The 22,380-nt window shown below is 42.3% G+C and overlaps 1 protein-coding gene across 3 annotated transcripts in view; it reads left to right on the top strand.

Annotated features, from left to right (window-relative positions):
• LOC120771068 overlaps positions 1–9,140 on the top strand; it is a 177,385-nt gene extending 168,245 nt beyond the window's left edge. For all 3 annotated transcript variants that reach the window (XM_040098877.1, XM_040098876.1, XM_040098875.1), the window contains 4 exons: positions 2,251–3,552; positions 3,886–5,307; positions 5,457–6,172; positions 7,705–9,140. In XM_040098877.1, coding sequence (XP_039954811.1) covers positions 2,933–3,552; positions 3,886–5,307; positions 5,457–5,940 — 2,526 coding nt within the window. In that variant the 5' untranslated portion in view covers positions 2,251–2,932 and the 3' untranslated portion in view covers positions 5,941–6,172; positions 7,705–9,140. The remainder of the gene's footprint in view (positions 1–2,250; positions 3,553–3,885; positions 5,308–5,456; positions 6,173–7,704) is intronic.
• Positions 9,141–22,380: the final 13,240 nt, after the last annotated feature.

The raw sequence follows: 22,380 nt of genomic DNA, 5'->3' as shown, positions 1-22,380 counted from the left end.
ACTTTCCAACCAGATTTAACAAACTTTGACTTAATTTATTTAATTGAAAAAATCTCTACACTCTCGTATCTAAATCTTCCAATTTTTACTTACTGTCTGTTCTACGCAAGGCTGCACGGTGCTGGGGGCCTGAAACCAGGCCTAACCTTCAGCATCGCAGAACAAAAGCGAAATTGAGAAGAAATCGAAATGGAAATGAGTTGGAAGAGACATAAGATTATTTGCATATTTATGAGCAGACATAAAAACTATTGAATAAGATGAAGAATTAAAAGCCGCAGCTCGGCCGAGCGAATGCCATCGATACAGGTACGCCCGAAGCTGCGGTCAGCAATCCACCACATTTCAAAGGATGCCACCTCTGCCGGCTACACGACTTCCTGGCTGGGATGCTCTGCCAGCTGCCGCTGCAGGCACACGCAACCACAGTCTATGCACCTCTTCATGTGTGTGTGTGTTCATGTGAGTTCGTTTATTTTACGCTTTACGCACTTGGCACGGCTTCAGAGCTCTGTTCTTGCGAGCTTTAAGTGTTGCACGAAAGCGGTGTGTTGCACCAGCACATGTGTCGTCATGTTGCGTTTTTATTGCGGTGGCAATGAATAACAAATATATCGGACACGCCCTGCCTGTGTCTTGATATTGTGTTTTGTGTTGCAGCGTCTTGTTGCAGGCTTCGTACCTCAACACTGCTGACGCTCCTCGCTCGTCTCTTCTTGCCACTGGCAAGCGTTTTTATGTTGCGACAAATTAAAAATACGTAAATGCATGAGCTGTAAATGGCAGCAAAGCGCTGTCAGCCGCTCCAGCACGTAAGCAATCATACAAAGAGTATTTGTAATTGCAGCTGAAAGCGTGGAGATTAATATGTATACATGTGTGTGCGAACGCGAAGCGAGTATTTCCGCCACTAATATGCAAATGTCTTGCCTGTTGAATATTCTCAATTGATTTCAATTTACTTTTTAGTTGCTTGCAACATTCACACATCGACGCTTGGTATGTTTGGGATGATATTTATGAACGCAGTCAAACATATATATGTACATATGTTTATATTTTTTATATATGTAGTATATTGTTACACCAGATGCGTTGTTGTTCATCTGTTTGTGCTCGTAGCTGCATTTTATTGCATAATTTTCTACATTTTTATGAGCGCATAACAAGGAGACCCATAAAATACGTCTGTTGCCCACGGGCTGCTCTGATGTAAGCCTTGTTCTCCGCCTGAGTAGTTGCAGCATAATTTTCATTCGATTGTTGTACTTTGCTCAACAGCAGACCAGCCATCATTGAAGAATTACTAATTGCTTGGAAAAGCATAAATTTAAACTGTAAAGGATTTCCATACATAAAAAATGGCCTTCCTCCCTTCGATTCTTCGGTAATACGCACTCACAAAATAATAGATGTATGAATGGATAGAGTCAAAATAACTTCTTCTACCGTATGTATTCAAACGAACCCGAAGGGATTGCTCCCCCACTCACTCTCAAAATTTCCTCTATCAGAGGTTACATATGAGTAAGTGTGGTTGGGTTCCACCGTGATTTTTTTTTTTAAACGAAGGAATTGCTATAGATGTTGCTTTAACAAAAAGTGCTGTGGTTCGGTGGCACCAAGCCTTTTTGAAGGTCCGGAAAGAGGTCGCTGATGAATGGGCAAATCCAAAGTGAAAGCGATGTTCATTGTCTTTTTTGACATCAAATACATTCCACTATGAACTTGGTCCTCCTGGACAAACCGTCAACGACAAAGTTTTACGTGGAAGTCCTCAAGAGACTCAAACGAAGGGTCAATCGGGTGCGACAAGACATCGCAGCCGGTTGGAAGTTGCACCACGACAACGCCCCGGCTCACACCGCCTTTCTTGTGAACAGCTACCTAACCAAGGCCGGCATCCCATCCCTTTCGCAGCCGCCCTGCAGCCCAGATGTAGCCCCCCGAACTTTTTTTATTTCCTTGCCTGAAAAGGCCGATGGAAGGGAATCCAAGCAGTATGCACCTCAGCTCTCAAGGCTATTCCGGAGAAAGCCTTCCGTGACGCCTTTAATGCAGAAGGAGCCTATTTTGAAAGTTTTTAAAGAATTGTAACTATTCAATAAATTTTTTTAAATCGACTCAGTCCTATTACTTGCCGGACAAACCCTGTAAATGAACAAACCCCCTTTCAAAGTACATAAACCACAAGTTTTCTTCTTTTCGATTATTCGGCATTTGAACTAATGATTCCCATTTTTTTTACAGATATCTGCCTTAACTTAACCTGGCGTGTGGTATATAACGTGTTCGTTGAACCGATTACTTACGCACCACTATACCTAGAATTCAGCGGCAGAGTGTATCGCGACGAAGCCGAATGCAGTATCTCACTTACGCACTGCAAACATCCTCACGTTTCCTCACAACGTCCGCACCCATAACCAACACACACACCGCCTTCAACAACAATAACAACAACTACACTAACCCGCCCACAAACAGCGCGATCAGGGCACAATCCAACAACAACATAGACTTACATTTTCCCAATCAAAATCCCAACAACAACAGCAACAATCGCCAACAGCCGAGAATCACCACGACGAACAACATATTAGGCACCTCGCGTCGCAGCAGCAGTAATTCAGCAGCGATAGCAGCCGCAACAACAAAAGTATCATTTGCGCAGAGCGAAGTAATCCACAACTACCAAACCACATCCACTACAACAACACTACCACCAATTCACAGCACTTGCCACGAGTGCAGCTGCAGCGACGCAACAACATTCGAAACAACCAGCGCAGCAGAAGCAGCAGCTGCAGCCGCGCCGACAGCCGCAACAGTAGCGCCATCAGCGACAACGGTGCCGCAGCGCGAATGAAATTTACTCACGATTAATGTTAGCATTGCGCGCAACAAACTGCTTTCATTCTTCAATCGCGACATGGCCGCAACGGATGGCCAAATAATACTGGCCGCCTCCCGCTTCGGTGACACCGAACCGCCGGTGTACCTGCGCGAGTTCTCCAAACAGCGATTGCCTGCGGTCGCAAAAATCGTCAAGGGCCAACATCAGAACCTTGGTGTGCCCACATTGTCGGCGCCCTCGCTTCAGAGCACGGCACTTTTCCTGAGCGCCGGCAAACGGTATCAGATACTGGCACAACCGATTAAAATCAAAGAGGGACGCAAGACAACAAATGTCGGTGCAAAGGTGCTCATACCGGAGACCTATCCCGGTTACTTTGAGCTACTCAGCGAAGATGGCCGTTCAACGCGTTGCATCGATTCGGTGCTCGAGCTTTCGAAGCGACGCAATTTACGCGTCCTCGTGCGTGAGACGTTCCGTTGCACGCAGATGAATCGCACGATTCACGCGGGCGAACTGCTGACGACGATGAACGACAATGGCAAGTACTTGCAATGCAAAAATATCAAAGACGAGATCATCAATTTGCCACTCGATACCAAAGCGAAATTCTCACCGATCGCCAAGGAAGATAGCATTAGCGGGGTGCATACGGTGAAGAATCTACTACTCAAACGGATGCCAGTCATTGTGAGGTAAGTCGTCTAAGAGTTTTAGTCGAAAGCTTTCTGAGAAATCGAGGAACTTACTATTGTAGATCTTATATCATATATTCCGCTTGCATTCCACTGCAAACTCTAGTTAATTGAGACTTGGTGTTCGTTGAATAGAGTTCCTAAACTTTGGTTACTTCTCTTTACCACTCTTTAAATATCTGAGGGTGTTCCTTTTTTTTCAAAACAAGTTATTTTAGACTCTGTTATGAACACCCCGACGAAACTTGAGAGTTTGTCATAAACACAAACCGTAAACTGCAACCAGAGGTGTAACCCAAATGACCTGTTTATGTAATATTAATTTATTTTTAGACTTGTCCATGGTAGTGCTCCCAAAGGTCTGAAGCAACCCTTCGTACCAGAGTTGCGTCTACTCGGCTGTGTCGAAATCGATCGTATATTTGCGCTGCCCATGCAAAAGGATCACGATTTGGTGCCAGTACCGCTGAATGTAAAGATTAAGTTGCAGCGCGCACGCAACATGGAGCAGTTGGAGCACTTCATAGAGTATACCAGATTCCTCGAGAAGGCGCAGCGTCTGCTGTCAGATGCACGAGATCGCCTGCAAATAGTTGATCTTAAGTTGTCGGAGAAGGAGAAGAAAGACTCCAAGTTCAGTAGTCGCAACAAATTACCCGTGGTTATGTTGCCATCGGCAGCAGTCGCCGGCGGCCTTATGGAGAACGGCTACGTGCTGCGCAAGAGCGCCAGCTGTGATGCATATGGCAAGGGTATCGGTGGGGCAGCGGGCGTACTCACAAGCGCCGAAATCGCCGAGGAGTACAACGAAATCGATCACATTTACGATTATGTCCGGGGCCTGACGCCACTCTCCAAAGGCTTGTCGCGTTTTGAACCCATCTGCGAAACGCCGACTATCAAGTCGCATCACACCGACAGTAGCGGCAATTATTGCAGCCTCATACGTGTGGGCGCGCAGGCGAGCAGCAACAATAACAACAATAACAATAGCAACAGTTTAAATGCCAGCAGCGGCAGCAACACACATCACAGCGGTGGCGGTGCCGGTAGCGGCAATAATGTTAACAACAATAACAACAACTACAGTAGTTTAGAGTCAGTCAAGCAGACGACGAATACCAACACGAATAGCAGTCACAATAGCAGCAATCACAGCCACAATAACAACCACAACAACACTGGCGGCAGTGGCGGCAGTGTTGGTGGTAACCATCACCATCACCACCATCATCAGAGTCACAGCCACAATCATCATCACAACCACCCACACGCACACCCGCACGCGCACCCACATGCCCATCAGTCAGGAAGTGGAGCCATGGTTAACCACTACCACCATAACCATGTTCAAGAGGACATCAAGCCAGTGCCACCGCCCATTGAGACTATACCGGGCAAGAAGTTGCCTGAAAAGCGGCAACGTCCCACATTACCAAAGCTTTATCTGAAGAACACGAACAGTGCAGGCACCACAGTAACTGCGGCCGCGGCGGCCAGTCATCATAATCAACATCATCACTCGGCGCAGACGCAACACGCTCACACTGGCAACTCGACAGCAGCAGTGGTGAATGCCACAGCGGCAGCGGTGGCAGCGCATCATGTCCATCACTACCACAGCAAAGTGCTAACACCTAGCAATAGCAATAACAACAGTGGTTCCCATGCCGCAAATGGACCACTTAGTGCCGGTATTATGGGGGCCAGTAAGGAATGCATTCTGGAGCCACAGTCACCACTCTTTCATATCAGGTAAAAAGGCGGAACCGAACGTACATTAAATTAATTAATTTTTATAGGGAACAAAATTTTGTTTGCTCCAAGCTTTTTCATAAATATTCATTAAGGCTCCTTCGGCGCCTTAATCCAAACTCAAAAAACGTTTATTCTATATCCCACAGGTACAAGAGCCTCAGCAGCTTGCAGTTGACGCCCGAAAATACCTCCATTACCGCCACACCGATCTCAAGTAACCCCAAAGGTAATCAGTCAACCGCAATACCACCGGATGTGGTACTCAAATGCAACAGCATCCTCAACCACCAGTCGCATCACGCGCCGCACCTACCACCACCGCCGCCGCCACCACTCAGCAAGAGCGCCAGCACTGCTGGCGGCTTAGCAGCTGTAGCCGGTCTCGGCATGGGCATGGGTGTGGGCGTCATACACCATAATCCACGCGAAGGTACACTCGACTCGTCGCGCAGCGGCGGACGTACCTCTGGCGATTCCAACAAGTTGCCCGAAAAGAAGACGCGTCGCCTGTCGCGTCCTCGTAGTCTATCGAATTTAGTCTGGGATCTGCGGCCATCCAAAGAGAAATCAAAAAAGAAATTATATATACATCACTTCGATCACCGCCAACAAGCGACACTGTATTTGTAGTCAGGTGGCAGGAGGGTTGCACGCTACTGGAAAATGGCGGGACAAGTGGTCGAAGAAAATGCCATATATAGACTTTAAATAAGATCTTACGTAGAAATATGGGGCATAGCTATTTTGAATACTTTAAGTTTGCGGTGGAATGAAGACAGTACCAATGAAAGATGAATGATGTTGCCATCACTTTAGAAACCTACACAGCTATTTGAACGGAATTTTAATGCATTATCTTAAGGTGAGTGGAGTTCACGCGATTAATTTGAGCATAGTATTGGAAGTTAGATAAACCTTTAGCAAATACCGTTGCTGTCAATTTTCAAAAGTATTGCAGAAATATTTTCCTTTATTTCCAACAACTTTTCATCTGTTATTACCTTTCCTTCCCCTTCATTTATTCTCTTACTGCGTCAGATAGTCGCCAAGTATTGGCCAATAATTCTAAGTCTGCCATTTACCTTATTGATTGGCTCTTGCTCCAGTAGACACCCAAGTCATTAGAGGCTATTTAAATTAAGCAATCACAGCCAAGTCCTCTTCGCACTCGAGACAAGGGACAATCACGCAAAGTAAATGAACGAGTGTGGCATTAGAGAAATGAGCGGAAAACAAATCAGTGCAATATTTGCTGTAATTGAGGCAATATTGTTGCTGCAACATTTAGAGGAAAACGCCGCGGAATTTGCAAATTGAATCGTGTCTGCAAGTCTCGATTTTCCATTTTCGCAGCGCAGCAACAGCGGGAGGCAGCAGTGACAGTCTGACGCCAACGCGTCCTTCTTTGCGGCGCGCCAGTCGGCGCCTTTCAATATTCGCTTTGATGACAGTTGCCGTTGCGCCCAAAGTTTGTTCTGGCCTTTTCTGCTGTGCCAACATTGCACCTCGTTTGTTTGTTTGTCTTTTAGGCGGACACCTTCGTGCGCCGAGCTCAGAATGATTTCAGTTCGGTTATTTCCGCTATCCGTACTATAAAAGCAAATTAAGAAACATTCCTCTTTCTGAGTAATTTCTGCTTACAAGTACCAATTGCAATTGTGTAATTTATCAGCTAATGCGTTTCGCCTTCCAACTTGTGCTATGTCCACTAAGTGGAATAGAGGAGGCAGTCGACCACGTTGTGCCATTTTTCCGCTAGAGACATTATTCTATCAGTGTAAAACTTTTCTGGTTTCTCGGCGAAAAACTGCGACACGTAATTTTCGCAGGCTTCTCTTGAAGCCAAATTTACTCCATTAAGGGAGTTCTGCATTGACCAAAACAAATAGTAGTCCGATGGTGTCCGATGTGATGGATGGAGAATAGGTCAAGGCTATATGGTCGATGCATTAAAACTTCCCAGCCAAGCTCTCCCAATTTTTTGTCGAGTCATCAAAGATGTGTGTGATCCTGGCTTTGCGACCATTCAGCTTCAGCACGCTTGGACCATGATATTTTTCGCACACTACTGTCGTATTTGATTCACTTTTCGTCTCCTGTTACCATTCACTTCAGGAATGGTTCGATTTCATTTCGTTTCAGCAAAGAATCGCAGACACGAACTGATGCAGCATCGTCTCCAAAATTTCAAAAATAAGCGATTTCTTCATTATATTCACTCATTTTTGAACAGCTGTAACTTTTTCAACTTCCTGACAAAATCCATCCGTCCTTCTATTGACAAAGTACGAATATACTTTTTCAGTCAACCTAAGCTTCTTTAATATATGAGAGATAATATTTCAGAGAGTTAATATTTGATTGAGTTTCCTTTTTTAATACTTATACTTTCAGCTTCTGATCCGATATCTTCGTCCAGGTAGAAACCACGATTGGAACACCAGCGCTAATGTCAATTGCAGATCTTACGCAGAACCACTAAAAACTTTAAACGTCAAACTTGAAATGCACAAACCTAGAAATTAGATATTTAAACACATATATTGAGAAACGGAGGAAGAAGAGAACAAATATCTTATAACATTAGTAGAGAAAGCTTTAAAACTATTTTTTCTCAATTAATTAGATTGTGCCTTTTATTAGCAATTAAAATCCTTTTAAATAACAAATTTTAATAAAGTTAAAAGTGATCATGTTTATTGGCTTATTGGAAATATTGTGGCAAGGCCCCAACATATATTTGTATGTATGAAGAATTAATTTACGTGTTTAGCTCTCTTTTGGCATTTTCTTAAAGAAACTAATATACAAAAGTCAACTATTAAGTCTTTGAATATCTCAAAACTACGAAAAAATATTTGAAAAATATAAAATTTTTGATATTTTTCCCATAATATTTTCGATTCAAATGAGATCCCAAAAAAACAAAACAAAAACCAGAAACATAAGAGTTTGCAACAAACGCACAACCAACGCCGAGAGGTGAAAACTGGAAGCAAAATAAGTCAGTGCTGTGCTGACTTCGCATTGAATCTTGAGAAGATTCTTTCCGAGGCCCGCACAGGCACTGAGGGACGCCATAAGTAGATAACAAACAAAATAATGATAAAATAAAAGTGAAAGTGGAAGTGGGAGCAGTCTGAGATAAACTGCATTGAATATGAATTAAAGTAAACAAAATATGCAACAACAACACTTCAAGTCTTTAAAATTGTGATTTTAATTTTATGTCAAAAATGTATGTAGAGAGTGCGCAGAGTCGGCATTGGCGGATTTTGTTATGTTTAAATCCGCGCGCGACCAGCCGGCCGGTGACGTTTCAATATTCGATAAATTAAGGGCATCATCTTATTACATTTTACTTGTTTATTAATCATGCATACTTGCAGTCGCATTTGTGTCCCAGTAGTTTTATGTACGCTAAGTTAATTTACATTTTATATTTAAACGTTTAATGCTTTTGTCAGTCACGTGTGCTTTTGAACAGTGCGGAGACGGAGACGGAGGCGCGAACTCGAGTGTTCGAGTACGCCTTCCGCAGCATTTTCAAAAGTGATTAGTTTAATGAATAAAGAATTTATGCAAAACACAGGGCGGGAAGTGTGTGTGTGGGTGTGCAGTGGCCGCTGAGCGTCGAGTAAGCGCACTCAGCTTCGTCTCAACTCGGGCGCTGTCGGCTGTTGCACACTCAACCGCAAATAACTGTTGCATTGTGAATGTGTAGAGCTTAGGATAGACACACATGTATACATACATATTTACTCAGCTGTTCAATTGAATCCGCTACACATACCGTTAAAACTTCAGCATGTTAAATAGTAGAATGAGAACAGTCAGAACACTGATCTTTAGTAACTGATAGTTATCTAGCTAAAACTCAAAACTCAATTATTACAAATGTCGGCAAAACAAAAAATAGTTACAATAACAAAAACACACGAAAATAAACATGATTGAACAGCAAAAAACAACTACTGCCACAAAAAGTGCAAGCGTTTTTAAGCAAAAAAATCGTAAAATAAATCAAATTAAATTTTAACTCTACTCAAATATTACAACAACCACACACATACTCAGTTACATACATACAGTTATGTAGAAAGTTAAGTAAAGGATAAAGCTACAAGGAGAGAATGCAAGAACACATAATTTCACTACAAAAACATTGGCTTAGCAGACAGCAAAGGCAAAATATTATTGCAAATGTCGAGAATTTTAAATTTTACCATAAAATTGCAACAAAACCAAGAGACATTTCGCAGGCATCAAGTTGCATACAAAATACTATACATACATACATACATATATACTCAATACATACATAGCTTATATGTAAATGTTGCGTGTGTACATTTCGTCGATTGTTTCGTTTAGTTTAGTCTCTTTTAGTTTAGTTTTAAATAATGAATGAAACTTGTAACTGTATTAGTCGATAAATATGCATTTTAGTACTTTATGTCCAGTAAAGATTGTGTCGCGTAAATAAAAAAATATATGGAAATCAAAATAGTGTGTTTTAATTCTGCTTCTTTTTGTACTCAGTGCTGCCAATGGATTCGTTAAACTCTTCGGTTGTTCAGAAGGTAAGTTTAATTATTGGGCTCGTTAAGTTCTACAGCAGAAGGCCTTTAGTTCGGGATACTTAATCGTTTATAAAACCATGGAACCCACAAACTTAGCAACAACAGTGAGGGTTGAACGATAACATTTATCTCAAATGGTAACTATTGTAAATTTATGGTTCAATTAGGGACCGACGAATAAACGTATCAGCTGATATGAACTAGCTTCTGAGTGCGTAATGTAACTGAACGCTCACCAGCGCTTCAAACGTCCTTTTCTACCATCCGCGAAAATTGGATTTCCCGTAGAAATGAGTCAATTCACTGTTCTTTTACAACTCATGGTTGCAAATCTCGATATTTTATATTAATTAATTAATAAATATATTTGAAATATTCTTAGACTAACTCAAAACCACAGTCGAATACAGTTAATTATAAACTTCTTCTTCTTTAATGGCGCAGACACCGCTTAGGCGGTTATAGCCGAGTTAGCAAGCGAAGCCAGGTCCTTTTCCATCTAATTTCTCCTTGTCTCAAGTGCGAAGACTGTTTCTTTGGTGACAGGAGATATTAGTCCAGTCATTACAGTAAGTTCACCTCGGAACTCGATATACCCATTTATATGTCTGTAAATACTTGTATATTGACACCCTAAAGTTGCCTCAAAACCTACATATGGTAGGGTATACCTACCATACAGTATTTACATTTGGATCCTTATCCAATCTGGAGAAAGCAGAACTAACGGCGCGGTTGTTGAGGCAAATGTTATGAATATCATCGGCATACGCCGGCAACTGTACACTCTTATAGAAGACAGTATCTTCCCTATTTAGTTCTGCAGCTCGAATTATTTTCTCCAAGAGCAGATTGAAAAAGTCGCATGGTGAGGAGTCACCTTGTCTGAAACCTCGTTTGGCATCAAACGGTTCGGGGAGATGCTTCACGATCCTGACAGAACTTTTCATATTGCTCAACGCCAATTTACAAAGCCGTATGAGTTTTGCGGGAATGTAGACATCGCGGCATAAAGGCAGCTCCTTTTCGTGCTGTCAAAAGCAGCTTTGAAATTGACGAATTCCTTAATTCGTTTGCCATGGTCGTCATCAAAAGGGGGGCTTCTCTTCCTAAGCTTTGTGTTCTTTGGCTCCTCAGAGGATACTTGGTCTAGGACCGGAAGCCTTGAGCTGCTTGAGCCTTCTGTAAACGAATCGTTTCTGGCCACTCCCAAGTGAAAGGCAATCAGAGAACTTTCATCACTTGAGTAAACTTCTACACATGACTCCATCCGACATTTTACATTATGAAAAGTTATAACTGTAAAGCTAGATGTGTGCAAAACCATGTATCGCAATGTTGCCATTGCTCAAATGTGAACAAAAGAGACCTACTGATTTCTACGTTGTCACTACGGGCATAACTTTTGACAAATTTCATTTAAAACGGACGGTAAGTGCAAATAATGGAAGACTAAGAACTATGGTATTTCTTATAAAATTGAAATATGTTCACAACTCGGCAGGAAGATCAAATAAATAAAAAGTAAAGAATTCTCTTCAGAAAATGTTCAAGGCTCACCATCCGATTTTAACAGAGCAAAGTTAGCCTCTCTCCCGTTTGCAAAGGTAAAATAGAAATGCACTTGAAATCAGTTCGAAACATACGAGTAACTGCTCGGCTCTGGCGAAATACTAAAATAATCCCAAAGCAAGACATTATTATGCGCAATTGAGTTCCACTAATACCTCTCCTCTACTCATTCCTTTCCTAGGCAAGCCGGGCATGTGAGTTACAAATTGCTATAACTTGGCTTTCCTGCTGTGAATATCCGCAGCTCTAATAGGAAAGCGTCAAGCCAGAAGAAGAAAATCTTACTGCTTAGCAGCACAGTCAATGTCACCGCGCCGACTAAATAAAGCAATTTTCCGCATTACAGTAAATCTGTGCAACACATGCATATATGTATGTATGTATCTCCATTACGCCATTCCGCATTTGCGCTACGCCTTTTTATGACTACATACATATATCGATATATGCACGTGTATGTATATGTGCCTTCAAGTCAGAAGCGTGCATTTGCTTGTGGATATTCTAAGCACACACAGCTGCACACAAACACTCGCCCAGCCCGTGCAATCCGTTAGAGAATTAATAAAACTTTAGCCTCAGCCAAATTTGGCTTAAACGTTTTTCACCAAAAAGCTATCGAATGCACACAAACAAATTGCACTGTTTGCTTTGTTGTTATTGCCGTTGTCATACAAATTTGGTTGCTGTTGTTGCTGGCTAAGTTGAGAATAAAAATAAAAGACAACAACTGGAGTCGCAATTGCAATTAACACGCGCCGCTCGACGCGCATGCGCCGCTAGTCGTTCGCCACCTGACAATTGCAAATGGACAAAAACAAAATCAAATTGAAAAAACAACTGTAAAATCATGAAAAATAAAACTCCGCTTCTGGCGGAAACTTGTTTAGCGCGCGCTGACGCTGTCGCCGACATGGAAGCTTATGTGGTGTGGCGCGCGTTTTGAGGTGTTGAACGGCGAAAAGTCCCACAAGCGAGCGCGGTATGTGGCGTAAAATTAGGGAAACGCCAAGCTAAAACAAAAAACTGAGGAAAACATTTAATTGCCGCTTTTTATGCGGTAATTATTTGTATTATTGTTGTTTCATTCACATACACACACACACACACATTTATGTATATATATATATTAAACACATCTACGAACAACAGTTTTGCATTACAAATAGACTTTTTCATTTTCGGTTTCGCCTTTGTATGCCATTCTCTATTTCTACTCAGTGTTGCACTTGCCGCCTTGACTGCCGCCAGCGAATCTTCCAGTTCTACATACAAAGAATGCGTCCGACGCTTTTGTTAGAACATATTTTAAGACCGGTAAACACTTTTGGAAAAGCACAGAAGAATATGGTGACGTACTATGTATACGTATATGTATATATCGTTGTGACTTGGAAGCTTTAAAATCGAAGAACATTTGAAATGAAGATCGATTTTTCCGTTTTTCTGAATAAAAGTATGTCAAAGAATAACATAATATCCAACTAGAATAGTTTATTTGTTTTAACGGTCCTCCAAGACTTCGATATCTGTTCGATATCTGATGGAGATTTAGAATTCACACAAATTTGTTCGTTGATTCATTTTAATATTCTATAGATCATTTGCCGAAATCGATCTGATCGGACAACTATGCATATCGCAAATCTCCCATACGACCGATTAGTCTAGTTAAAAATTTCTGGCTCCATAGGCTCTGATGCAAAGCTATTTAGAATGATTCGTATAACATTTCCCGCAAACAGACCCGTTCTAGTAAAATTACCGAAACTTCAAATTTACTTATCATTCGAAAGAACATTCTTTATTATTTATCTTTTGAAGATTATCTCTTTCAAATATTGGCCGCGGCTACGTCTCAGATGGTCCATCCGTTGAGTCCATTTATCGATAACTCGTTCGAGCATTTCGACTAGTAACTGGCAAATGGAACTCGTGATGTTTTTTTCCAAGGCCTGACTCGAAGTGGGATTGTTCGCATAGCCTTTAGGTTTACATATCCCCACAGGAAATAGTTTAACGGTATGATATCATATGATCTTGGTGGCCAATCGATCGGCCCGAAACGTGAAATTATCTGCTCACCGAAGAGTTCTCTCAATAAATCCATTGTATGGTGCAATGTGTGAGATGTGCGTCATCTTGTTGAAGCCAAATGTCGCCGGAATCACAAGCTTCAATTTCAGACATCAAATAGTCGGTTACCTTGGAGCGATAACAGCCGTCATTGACGTTCTTACCGGCATCATTTTTGAAGAAATATGGACCGATGATTCCAACGGCCCACAAACCACACGAACGTGTTGTTTTTTCTAGATGAATTTCTTCAGGTTGCTCTTCGGCCCAAAAGCGGCAATTTTGCTTGTTTAAATATCCTTTTTCTTGGAAATTTTTAAGAGCCCATAGAGCGAAGCGATGTGGCTTGGGAAGGTCGAGCTGCTTCAGTTCTTGCACAAGCAGTGTTTGTACGCTTTCCATTTGAGATCGTAACGTAAAATGCGCGAAGTCGTTCCATACGTCAGTCCGAGTTGCTACGAACCGCGACGAATCGACTCTCCATAGCCTTCGTGTACAATCTCCAATACGGCAGCTACATTTTCTCCACTGCGTGCTGGCCGTGATCTTTTCGGTCGAATATTATCTAATATTGAATGCTGGTTTTCAAGATGACCAAAAGTTGAGCGAAACGCACGAAACCAATTATTTACAGGACGTGAGTTTTCGTAATAAAATTGAACGATTTTTAAACGTTATTCAGGCGTCAGTCTTTCCATGATAAATTGCCAAACAATACTGAGTAAAAATAACATGACAGTTTGACACGACTCAGGCGTGATCTCTCAAAAAAAGGCTATTGAAAAAAGTATCTCTACTTGGACCAGCCGTTAGTTTCGAAATGTTGAATAGCAATGTGTTCAGGGGATGAAACTCAAAAATTTTTAGCAAAAGGTGATTCTAAAAGGACACTCTATCGAGAAGATGTAAACCATTTTTTGAAGCGACTCAACTCACAAAAATTAGATAAGTTTAGAAAAATTAACGGTCCGCGGCTTTGGTTCCACATTCGGCTTGTTGCTATAAGCATGGTGCAAGATCCTTTACTATACAATCCTTTACGATGGCTATAACTAATTTCAACTGCTTTCTTATTTATATATTTTCTCACTAACTAAAAAGTAAATCAGATTTTCTCCATCAAAAACAAATCTTGTAATGGAATAGCAAATCCTCGAGCAATTTCTGCCGATTTCTTAACTTTAAAGCTAAATTGGTTTAACAAACTTTCACAAATTAGCCAATTCGATGTCTTCCACCTGTTGCGTATTGAAAGCAAACGCGATTTATTAACGTGAATAACAACAACAATCAGGAACGATGTGCATATAATTCAAACGGAATTCACACACACATACACACATGCGTCTGTGATATGAGCGAAATGCAAATAATTAATATTAACCGACAACATTTCCGTCTCTCGTGAAAGCAAAAATAAATTTCATGCAAAGCATTAGAGTAAGGAGATAAGCTAACTGGAAAACAAATGTACCTCATATCCGCCAAACAAAGCATTAGCACCAATGCAAGCCATTAACACACCAGCTGCCGCCGCCGCCGCCGCCGCCGGAGGGGGAACGTTGCCAGCACAACGTACGAGCTCACATGTTGGTGACTGAGCAGATTGAAACCGAAACTGATGCGTGGTTGCAAGCCATTTTTGCCGCTTTCGTCGCTAAACCACCAATCCACCGGTTCACTAATCGAACAAGCGCGCCACCGTCCGACAGGCGAGCTGACAATAAGCAGCAAATTGAGTAGCGGACCAGATGCATTACAACAAATGCTCGGTGGGTGATGTTGCACACCCGGTCTGCGCAGTCTTGCCACATGGCAAACATGCTGCAAACATACGTTGCATGAAAGCTTGGCTGAAACGCTGCAGCGCAGCGCAGAATGAAGTATTGCAAAAGTTAAATGAAATGAGCATCGCCAATACCGCAAGAAAACGCTGCAACGCACCTCGGACAACTGCAGTTATTCATGTTCTTGCGTTCCTTGATACTGCGAACTCCAGCGGCAATAAGATCCATTGCTATTATAGCACAAATGCCAACAACAACGGTAACAATATCGCTCGACTACCATAACAGTATCAAGAGGCATCAGTAGCAGGAAGATCACTTAAGTGCCTGCGTAAATGCTTGTTTACACAATCATATACACACGTACATACATACACATGAGCATCCACTTGGTCATTAGACCCAGAGCAATCAATGCGGCAGATGTTGTTAGGCACACCTCAACTTCCTGGTGCCATAACTGTAGCCGACTGGGCGCTTCGGTCGGCCCGCAGTGTAGGAGGCATCGCAACCATCTCATCCACAGCCAGAGGATGCTCCTCAACGACTGCCGCGCGATCACTAAGCCACTTGCCGCACACACGCGCGCTCGCTAAGCACACAAAATAAACCGATTACTTTTCCGAAAACAAATTTCCAAGCTGATGGAAAGCGAACCGATTATGCCTGATGCGGCCTCAGCGGCAGTGCGACGGCGGCACCAAACTGGCAGATTAATGCATCGCTGCTTGAGCGTCTGTTGGCGTTGATATCGCTGGCAGTGGCAGTGGCTCTGAAATTGCTCGCACCAGCGCAGCGAAAATGGTTGTTTTAGGCCGTCCACGAAATAAACGAAGAAATACGAGCGTCAGCAGCAGCAAAAGCCTTTTAGCGTTTGCGAGTTGATTAATTGTGTTAACGTCATAAACGTGATGATATCGTAATGGCAGCGTATTACTCAGCTGTCGCGCGCTCGGCTTGGCGGTCGGTGGACCGGCACAGCAAGTGCTGTTACTATTTCACTTCATCCTCATTGCTTTGTTTTGGGCAGCATTTACATATAACTGTTGTTGTTGGTGGTGGTCTTGCTTGGGTTTTATCGTGAAACACATATTATTGATAAATGATCTGCATAAGCTGTTGTTGTTCTCCGTTGATGCAGATGCTTAAGTAAAACTTTGTAGAGTTGAAGAAATCATTAATTTGACAAAACCACAAAAGGATGCCCACACAAAACACATCATTTAAAGTCGTCTCATCCCCTCAAAGTAAGCCCCGTCCGAGAAAACTTACTTTTGCCTAAGTTTTTTCCAGTCCAGCAGTCGTAATAGTTTTTCCTTGGTAGAGCCTTGAAGGTCTTTTTAATTCGGTTTTTATCTCCTGAATGAAGTCCCTGCATCCGTTTGCTTGAGTTTGCTAAATAGTCACACGTCGAATGAAACTAAATCACGGTGCTTGCGGAGCGTTATGAGTCCAATTTTTGGCAAAAACCTTGCGAATAACAAATGCTGTATGACAATGTGATGAAGGATCCAAGAGTTATTCGTCCTTGGGCAAACGGCGCATAACGCTCAAAAATATTCTTTGTGAACAGTTTAGTCCTACAAGCGGAGTATATGACCACAGAGATAAGATAGAGGAATAATAATGCTAAGTGAAGCAGGTAAGGAATGGCTACGATTGGATGATATCGAACGCTCGATACTTATACAAACTAAACTTGAATTAAAAAGTTAAGGCTAACAGGTATCTTCTCCTTTATTAGCGCTGACAACGCTTACGTGGTTATATCAACTCGCCAGTCGTTCTTCCTCTTCGCTGTTTGGCGCCAATTGGAGATTCCAACTGTAGCCAGGTCCTCCTCCACCTGGTCTTTCCAACAGAGTTGAGGCCTTCCTCTTCCTCTGCTTTCCCCGGGGTTACTGCGTCGAATACTCTCTGAGCTGCGTCATTTTCATCCATCCGGACGACATGATCCAGGCAGCGTAGCCGCTGTCTCTTAATTCGCTGAACTATGTCAATGTCGTCGTATCCGAGGCTGTCTTGCAAAGTTTCAAGAAAATCGTACGTTTTCGAGCTAACTTTTGTTCAGCGATGAAGCCCATTTCTGGGTCAGTGGGAATGCAAACAAGCAAAATTGCCGATTTCGGTCCGAAGAGCAACCTGAAGAGATTCAAGCGCTGCAATTTCATCCAGAAATTGGTTTGTCGGCTGGTGAATTCATCGGTCCATATTTCTTCAAAAATGATGTGATTTCGGCGATATTTGATTTCAACAATGACATTTCCCACACATCGCTTCAATCTATGGATTTATTGAGAGAACACTTCGGTGAGCAGATAATTTCAGATTTCGGGCCAATTTATTGGTTGGAATTCGTAAGATGTCGCACCGTTAGACTCTTTTCTGTGGGGATACGTGAAGTCTATGAGGACATTCAAGCTTCAATTCAGTCCTTGAAGCCAGTAACCAGCCGAAATGCTCGAACGAATCATCGAAAAATGGACTCAATGTAGCCGCAGCCAACAATTGAAAGAGATAATCTTCAAAAGATAAATACCAAAGAATGTTCTTTCGAATGATAGTAAACATTTTTGAAGTTTCTGTGTTTTTTCAATAAAAAAGTAGGGAACCTCGAAATGAATTACCCTATATACAAGTATAATGTTTCGAATAAGCAATATTTGACTTTTTTGGCATTAACCAAGCCCCAACATTGTGCGTTAGAGAAGTTTTCTATTGCAGAATCATTTTCGAACGTTCGTGACACCTTCGTAGAGGTGAAGCCTTTCTTCCGCTTCTTCATTCGCCTCCTCTAACTTTGGCACTATGCTCCCTCGGGGTCGTAATGCAAGACCATATTATTATATTCAAAATAATATTTTTTACCGATATAAAAGAACAAGTTATGCTTTTCGCAGCACTTTTTTCCAATAAAACTTCGTGAAAGTCTGTCTGCCAAGCAAAACCTAAATTACTATTTCGTGAGAGGTTCTAATGCTGAACTAACAACGGCATTTGAGCAAACAATCAGTGCCAACAAACATATAGAGTAGTGTGTATGTGCAAGTATGTATGTAGCGAGGTCTATTCTGGGAGCAATCAATGCATGACTACATACATAGTTGACTTCTCGTTCAAACAAGGCAATTCCGAGAATTCCATGATTACGACAGTCAAGTACTATGTTCTATGCTTGTCAACAATTCTAATCTAGGAATAACTACGACAACAACAACAACAACAACAACCGCCAAAATGGGCATAGTAATAAAAATTAAATGAGAATGCGAAAAGAACGCTGGCATGCAGACAAACACACACGCACACCTACATGCATGAGTAAGTGAGGGCTCATGGATGCAATGTTGCTACATACTTGTGCAACCAAATTTGTTTGAATGCAATTGCCGTAATTCCCGAAACTCATTTCAATTAAAGTTGTTGGCAAAACAGGAGCGCAAGGAAGGCAGCGACTGGCGCTCGATGGCGAGAGGGACAGCGGCGGTGGCGAGTTCGACGGCCAGCGTGCATACAATTTGATTTGCCTTGACAATGACAATGGAAAAACCAACAACAACATCAAATAACTATTACTATAACAATGGCAACGCAGAAGCTGCGGCAACAGCTGCTGCTGCTGCTGCAACACGACAGTAACAACTCGGCAATGGGCAAAAACAAATTTAAATAAGACAAACGTCAACCAATTACCGTCAATCGCAGTTCAGTAACGTCACGGCCCTCGGTCGCCAACCGCCACAGCAGCGACCGCAGCAACAGTGGCAGAGTCGGCGCATACCAGCGTCTAGGTCAGTGCGTTGCTGCTCCTGAGACTCGCCTGCAGTTGGCCTAGGCAGTGCCGGTTGCGGGTGCGCATGGGCATGCGCGCGTATGCAGTTGCTGTTGCACGCCGCCATTCGGCGTTTGCAATTTGTGCAGCAACGCAAGCAACAAGCTCCCTAAGGTCAAGAAACTGTTCTTGATTGATATTTCTTCCGCGGTTGCACTTTTTCGGTTTTGATTAACTTGCTTTTCCATTTCTTTGCTTTATTTTGACTGCACCTCTCAGCGCACGGCCTTCTTACGACTGTAACTACAACTACATGCTACCGGTGAAATGCGGCCGGAGTCAATGCCACTGGACATTCCCGCTCAGCAATGTCAAATGGAGTATATTCACGAGAAACTCGCATCTGCAAGTATTTGAGACGAGATCCAGATGTAATGATCTTAACATTTTCATAACGCTGAAGCTTAAAGCTGTCTTTACTTGTTCCTGATTGCACCAGATAAATCAAAATTATTATAATTGGATACCATGATCGTTTAGATATCATCAGTCGAAGTTCAAATGACCAATCGGTCTACGCTCATTCTGAGCAGAGAGACGAGTGGATTAAGGCATATTTTCTTATAAAAAAGGCGTATGATTAGGCAGGTAGGTAAAGGCAGATAAGCTAATGATAATCGCGTGGATTCAGGAAACAGATTTCTGAATTTGCTGGAGCTGAAACATGTTCCGTACGAATTTTATGTTCTAGTAAGCAAATGTGAAGAATTCGAGGACCCTGTTTTTGTTGTTGTAGTGACAGAATTCTGCCGAGTTGACAGTCCTTGATCGGATAAAAAATCCGAGTCCGTTCCGGTTACATAGACCCGACTGTCGACAGGGACCTCCCGTGTGTGGTTGATCAAGCTCATTGCAGAAACCTTTTTTGTTAGTCGACGCCCAATAGGATATACCTGTATATTTAAGGCGAATGTAACGTCGGTGTATATCTTAAGAAGCAAAGCGGCTCTAAAATCAAGATGAGAAGACCGAGAAGTAGTTCTAGTCGATCCGAAGTCTGTTGCCTTAACGAAGAAATTAACTATGTTTAAATGAATTTCGATTTTATATCTAAAGGACAATGCTTCACAATGCAATAGACCAAGACTCGAAACTGAGGAGCGACTTAGCCACTTAACTCCAAAAAGAAAAAGAGGAATCTGCCGCAAGTGATCGGAGGAATCGACTCCGTTCCTAACCCCATATAAGTAGTGGAGGATCAGCGCAAGTACTCTGATGGCCTAAGAATTATCAGGAAGAGACATTGGGGTCGGTAGAGCTTAGAGAAGATTTCTAAGCGGTTTGAATAATCTTTCTTCTTCTTTTATGGAATACATATGTTTTCTGATCCGCTCTTCTACTCTACGACTATAAGGACGAAAAGATTGCCATCTGGCGAACGGAAATAGCTCCGAAACTGAAAGGTTTGAAAGGTCGGTACTCATTTTCCGAAGCACAAATTACATTTCTATATTCATGAGTATGAAATTCAGTAGATTTACCTACTGGGGCAAGCAGAACGTGTGCGCACCGAAGAATGTGCTTCCTTGCCATTGTCAATGACACTGTCAGCAAACGCCAAATGCAAAACAACATGAAATAGAGAAAATAGACTCAACAAAATAAATATGTCAGTAGCGATTTTTTGACTGCGGTCAAAGCTGCGGTAAGACCAACAAGTTGAAACTTCAAATGCTGATGGAGTGTTTACGCGTTCCAACTACTGGGCACAAAATTTTAAGACATTTCCCATGGACATGGACTAAGTTTTCAGAAAAGCCGCTCTGCTTAGTACAGGATCTGTATTTGAACTAATAGCGGTAATCCCTATGCAGACAATGGAAAACCTCCTCAGGTATTATATGAATACGTTCTCTGACGAAAGAAGAGTCCGAAGACCATCTCAGCGCCTTCGATTGACAACGAGTTTTGATACGAACCACAAGATTAAAGTGACACCATTTCCGAGACCTCATACCATTTCCCAATAGGCAACATTAATAGCCAGTGCAAAGCTACCCGCAAAATGTTCACTAAAAGTATTCAACCACACAAACATGCTCTAGACAGCTTTTCTAAGCGATTAGCATGGCAACTGTTGTTGCCAATTTGTTGTACTACACAGCACGCGTATTATACTTGGGTCGGAAATATACATGCATACGAGGAAGAGCTCTACTAAATAAGGCAAGTATGTAGCTACGTGTGTCTATATCACGCGTCTTCAGTTGCCGTTCGTCCACATCGCTGACATTGTCGCATGGCCCATTTGAGGAGTGTGTCCCCGCAATGGCAGCAGTGACGTTGCCATTCCATGTCCCACCATTCACTCCAGTTTCTTAAGTTGCTGCTGTCATCATAGCAAAGAATCTGTGCACAGAACGGCAATCTGCTGGTCGTCATTGTTTCAAATTGACTTTGTCAACTCTTTTTAGACAGCGAATGAAGCGTATGAACCAAAACACACTGCACACACAGTCGACGTTTCCTGCCACATGTTGCATTTGTTGCACATAAATGACTCGCATGTTGCCCTTCAATGCGTTGGCAGCCAGCTTTCTGAATAAATGATGGCTAACGGCAAAGGAAACCCAAACATGCAATACTAATTGGAACTGGAGTTGCCATGGGCAGCAATGAGCCGTCAGCTCGAACGAAATGCTGGGAAAAAAAATAAAATTTCGTTAAGTAACTATCTTCTCCGAAAAGAGTTTCGGAATTGATCTCATTTTGAGACGAGTAACGTTTAGTAAAATTCAATTCTATGTTATCTCAATGACTGTTCCTCGTTTGGTTTGCATCTAAAGAGTATGCTCTGACCGAACTGCGCGGCATGAAGCTAAATATTGAGGTGGAAATCATTACATTGGCTATGTAGAGCATAGTGGAAAATTTGGACCGATGTCATCCATTTTTGTCAACTCGACGAAGAATTCATATTCGGCATAAGCGAATATGCACCGACTTCGACTATATTTAGATCTTCTTCATCCCCTTCATTTGCGTAGACACCGCTTACGCGGTTATAGCCGAGTTAACAACTGCGCGCCAGAAGTTTCTTCATTTTGCTTTGTGGCGCTTGGATATACCATGCGAACCCTGGTCCTTCTCCACCGGGTCTGTTTCCCCCGGCGGCTTCTGCGTCGAAAACTTACAGAGCTTTCAAAGTGTCGTGGTCATCATATACAAAAGTTTTAGTTATTAAAAATTCCCATTTTCGCAAAACTTCTTACCTTCTCAT

Source organism: Bactrocera tryoni, chromosome 3, assembly GCF_016617805.1.
Source record: "Bactrocera tryoni isolate S06 chromosome 3, CSIRO_BtryS06_freeze2, whole genome shotgun sequence".
Classification (NCBI taxonomy): Eukaryota; Metazoa; Arthropoda; class Insecta; order Diptera; family Tephritidae; genus Bactrocera; species Bactrocera tryoni.
This window is presented reverse-complemented; position numbering and strand designations above follow the sequence as displayed.